General features: G+C 34.2%; 1 protein-coding gene across 1 annotated transcript in view; it reads left to right on the top strand.

Moving 5' to 3' along the window:
* The window catches only part of LOC106875836 (TBC1 domain family member 5 homolog A), an 8,152-nt gene extending 4,250 nt beyond the window's left edge, over positions 1-3,902 (top strand). Inside the window, exon 2 of the mRNA XM_014924125.2 lies at positions 2,395-3,902. Coding sequence (XP_014779611.1) covers positions 2,413-3,741 — 1,329 coding nt within the window. The 5' untranslated portion in view covers positions 2,395-2,412 and the 3' untranslated portion in view covers positions 3,742-3,902. The remainder of the gene's footprint in view (positions 1-2,394) is intronic.
* The last annotated feature ends 345 nt before the right edge of the window (positions 3,903-4,247 follow it).

The following is a 4,247-nucleotide window of genomic DNA, read 5'->3' as shown; positions in this document are numbered from 1 at the left end:
ACATACATACAAACATACATACAAACATACATACATACATACATACATACATACATACATACGTACGTACATACATACGTACATACATACATACATACGTACGTACATACATACATACATACATACATACAAACATACATGCATACGTACGTACATACGTACATACATACAAACATACATACAAACATACATACATACATACATACATACATACATACATACATACCCGGTTGATATTGTTGAAATTCTAATGAAGGAGCCTTGGATCTAGGTTAGAAACTGGCTCTTTATCGACAAGAAATCTTGAAATAAACTGAATAATGACATACATACAGGCAGACAGACAGACAGACAGACAGTCAGACATACACGCGCGCGCTCACACATATACAGATGTATGCATGTATGTAATTATGTATGTATGTGTGTATGTATGTATGTATGAATTCGTACATAAATGCATACATTCCTGTCATGATACATACGAAAGAGAAAAAAAAATTCAAGTTTAGAGCAATGGTATACAGTAATGCCTCGATATAAATCATATAAATCAATATTCATTTCCAGAAAAATATTTCATCTATAAAATTTATGATACTCGTAAATAAATGGCAATAAAACAGCAGTAGAATTTAAAGACTATTTTATGTAAAGTAAACAAAATGGTCAAGATCATTTATAATAAAAAGTATTATTATTATAGTCACTTTCTAAATCACTTTCTCTAGCACTAGACTCTCGCAGACCATCACTTGTAGACGCGATCGCCGATTTACAAGCACTCCTAGACGGACTTTTTGATTTCTTTTTGAAAAACGAGTCTAGAGTTGTTTGCTTAGAAGAAGCTCGTTTTCGCTCACTATAAATTTCTCGGTATCACGCAGATGCAATATGTTATGGCACTAGAAACTTTTGAACTTCGTTCAAAACTTGGATCATGTGCTTGAAAAATAAAACTCGTAATCTCGGGGTCTCGTAAAGCTGGTCCTCGTGAAGTGAAGTATAACTGTACATCTGGAGGAAATTCTCATTGTTCCACTTCCTTTCTTTTTTCGTTTTATTTTTTCTGTGCACTTATAGCTTATATACATGTTTGAAAATTTTAACTTTGAATTAAATTCACTAGTAGTATATTGTCCACGATGTGTATTAGTATGACATAAGTATATCGAAACAAGCAACGACTTCTATTACTTAAACTATTTAATATGAGAGCCCACTGACGAAACCTATAGCAGGCAGTTCAAAAGAGACAACTAAAGTTTTCTTTTTGTCTGTCTTCCTCTCTTTCTCTCTCGCCTCTTCTTTCTTTTTTGCTGCTTTTTTATTCGCAAATATTTTTCTTCTCATATAGATGTGTTATAAGTTAAACAGTTCCGTCTTAAAAATAACACGCACAGGTTATACTATGTCTTAGCTAAAATTAAAAATCTGTTCATAGTATTTTGGTATTTTCTATTCTTTTATACATCTACTTTTTTTCTTTGCTGATGAGTACCAAAAGCTAAAAGTTAGCTCCCGTTGAATCAAGACTGTGGCAGATGTTGGTCTCTGACTCTATGCATCTCAAGTCAATTATAAATTCTAATCTTTTTAGGACAGCCATTGCGACTAATTTCCCTTCATGGATATCTAATTCTCGGGCAATCCTTTCGACAAAAAAAAAAAAAATTTGATATCCATCATAGACCTAACCTTACTTCTTATACTGTAAGATTTTTTTTCAATCTATCAAAGAGATGTTTTGCCTTGCTTTAATTTCTTATGTAGTTTCAAAATAATCTTAATGAATAACTTTCACACCTCGTCTTAGTCCCTCTTAATCTGATTCCGTTCTAATTCTGATCCTCATTACAAAATGTGTATGATGATCTTTCAGATTCCCGATATTGTCGTGATGAGAATTGATGTCTTATATTTCATGATTTCAGTGTGAGAGATATCTCCCTATTCTCGACATATGTGAGTCTATGTTCAATTATATAGCTTTTAGAAGAGTTTGCTATATTCTATATCTATAATAGCAATGTTATTATTCATACCCTTGTCAAGCACTAATAAGTCAAACCTAATAATTCACATTACCACAGAAGGATTGCTCATCCAATAAATAGATGTATCCTTATCTTGATACCTACTTTCAACTAGAGACAAGAGTATTAAAAGCTCAATACTTTGCCTGAGAACAGGACGCATTACCAGTGACAGGATACGAAGACAAATCTTATTCTGAGAAACAAAAGCTGTTAGTTATACAACTTTCACTCTTGACTGCCATTATTTCCTTTACATTATAAATCATATGAAATCATACATATATAAACATGACACATTTATATGATAGCATATGAATTCATGTGGTTATTAATAATTATGTTCTATATATTTCAGTAAGACAATTTCTCAAGAATGAATCGTTCCAGAAATATGTTTCGCAATAGCAGCAGAAAACACAGGGGTGTCATGGAACCAATGACAAGAATGACAATGGATTTCCAAGGAAGATACTTGGATTCTTCCGGAAGACTTGTCGAGCCTAGGTGTAATGATTACTACGGTAGAAACTCCAACTATGATAGATATAGGCCAATGCAAAACACTGGCATTTATGACAATGATAAATTCCAAAAGTATGGTCGCTTTATGCATTTCCCTGAAAGACAAATGGATATGTCTGGGTACCAGATGGACATGCGTGGCCGTTATATGGACAAGTACGGTCGTCACTGCAATCCCTATAGCAGACGTCATATGAATTATCCAAACAACAACTATGACAACTACCATATGTACAACCCTGAGAAATTAATGGACATGTCCAACTTCCAAATGGATATGCATGGACGCTGGATGGATTCAAATGGTCGTTATTCAAGCCCTTTCAGCAACTATGGTAGCAGACACCATCAGAATTACCCACATTTTAACTATAACTGGGGTCAAAGAGGCTTTAACTACCCAGATAGGTTCTTCGACATGAGCAACTATCAGATGGATCTTGATGGAAAATGGATGGATACCTACGGTCGCCATTGCCACCCATTCTATGATAATAGCAATTATTATGGTAAACAATACAATTATAACATGTACCCTCACTACAACTACAATTGGGGTCAAAAATATTACCACTACCCAGAAAGATACTTCGATATGAGCAACTACCAGATGGATTTTGATGGTCGCTGGATGGATATGTTCGGCCGTAGTCACTCGCCTTTCAATGGTTATAACAACAACCAAGGAAGACAGCATCATGGCCAACCTCATAACAGTTTCAGTTACGGTCAAAGATACCAAGATAGGAACTTCGATATTGGCAATTATCAGATGGATTTTGACGGTCGCTGGATGGATATGTATGGTCGTTATTCTCACCCTTTTTATGGCTATAATAACTTTCAAAGCAGATATCAGCACAACCTCCCTCAAAATTTCAATTGGGGTCAAAGATCTTTCCACAACCCAGAGAGGCTCTTCGATATGGGTAACTACCAGATGGATTTCGATGGTCATTGGATGGATATGGATGATCGTCATTGTCAACCTTTCACCGGTAACTACAATCACTCTAATAGATACCAACAAAACTGCAATCATTCTCCGAGCCAGAACTTCAACTGGAGTCAGAGATATCAAGATAATCCTGAAAAGTTCTTTGATATGTCCGGTTATCAGATGGAATTCGATGGTCGTTGGATGGATTCGAATAATTATAACAGCGATAACTTCTGGTAATAACAAATCAACGTACAGGAAATCCTATAAGAACGAATATTTATTTCTTACACCAAAATTTGAAATGAAACTTAATTATTTCCTTCTTCAGTACTTCAACAAATATTATCAATCTATTATGTAACTGAAATAAATAAAATCAAATTATTGAATATTTCGAATATTTGTTATTTTTGTCCTTTTGTTGTTGTTCTTAATTTTGTTATAGCTTGTAATTTTTTCGTTAGAAGAATGAATTCTTTGAATTCACATTATCCTTGACGTTATAGCTACTTACTTCACTTTCGTGAAACCGTTTCACTGAGACTCAACACTTTTAATGTAAGCCGCTGCGTCAGTTATCACTGAGATTGTTCAATAAACGCTATGGGAACTATATATCCTAAATATGTTTAAGCACGGACATCAAGATTAAGTATAAGTGTACATTCTAATTTTAAAACGACTAAACTGTATTAATATCACTCCAGCTGGTCTCAAGGTGGAAGGAAATATTTTTACTTCAA

The sequence above is a fragment of the Octopus bimaculoides genome, chromosome 1, assembly GCF_001194135.2.
Source record: "Octopus bimaculoides isolate UCB-OBI-ISO-001 chromosome 1, ASM119413v2, whole genome shotgun sequence".
Lineage (NCBI taxonomy): Eukaryota > Metazoa > Mollusca > Cephalopoda > Octopoda > Octopodidae > Octopus > Octopus bimaculoides.
Note: the sequence above shows the minus strand (reverse complement) of the source record. Positions and strands in the feature narration are given on the sequence as shown.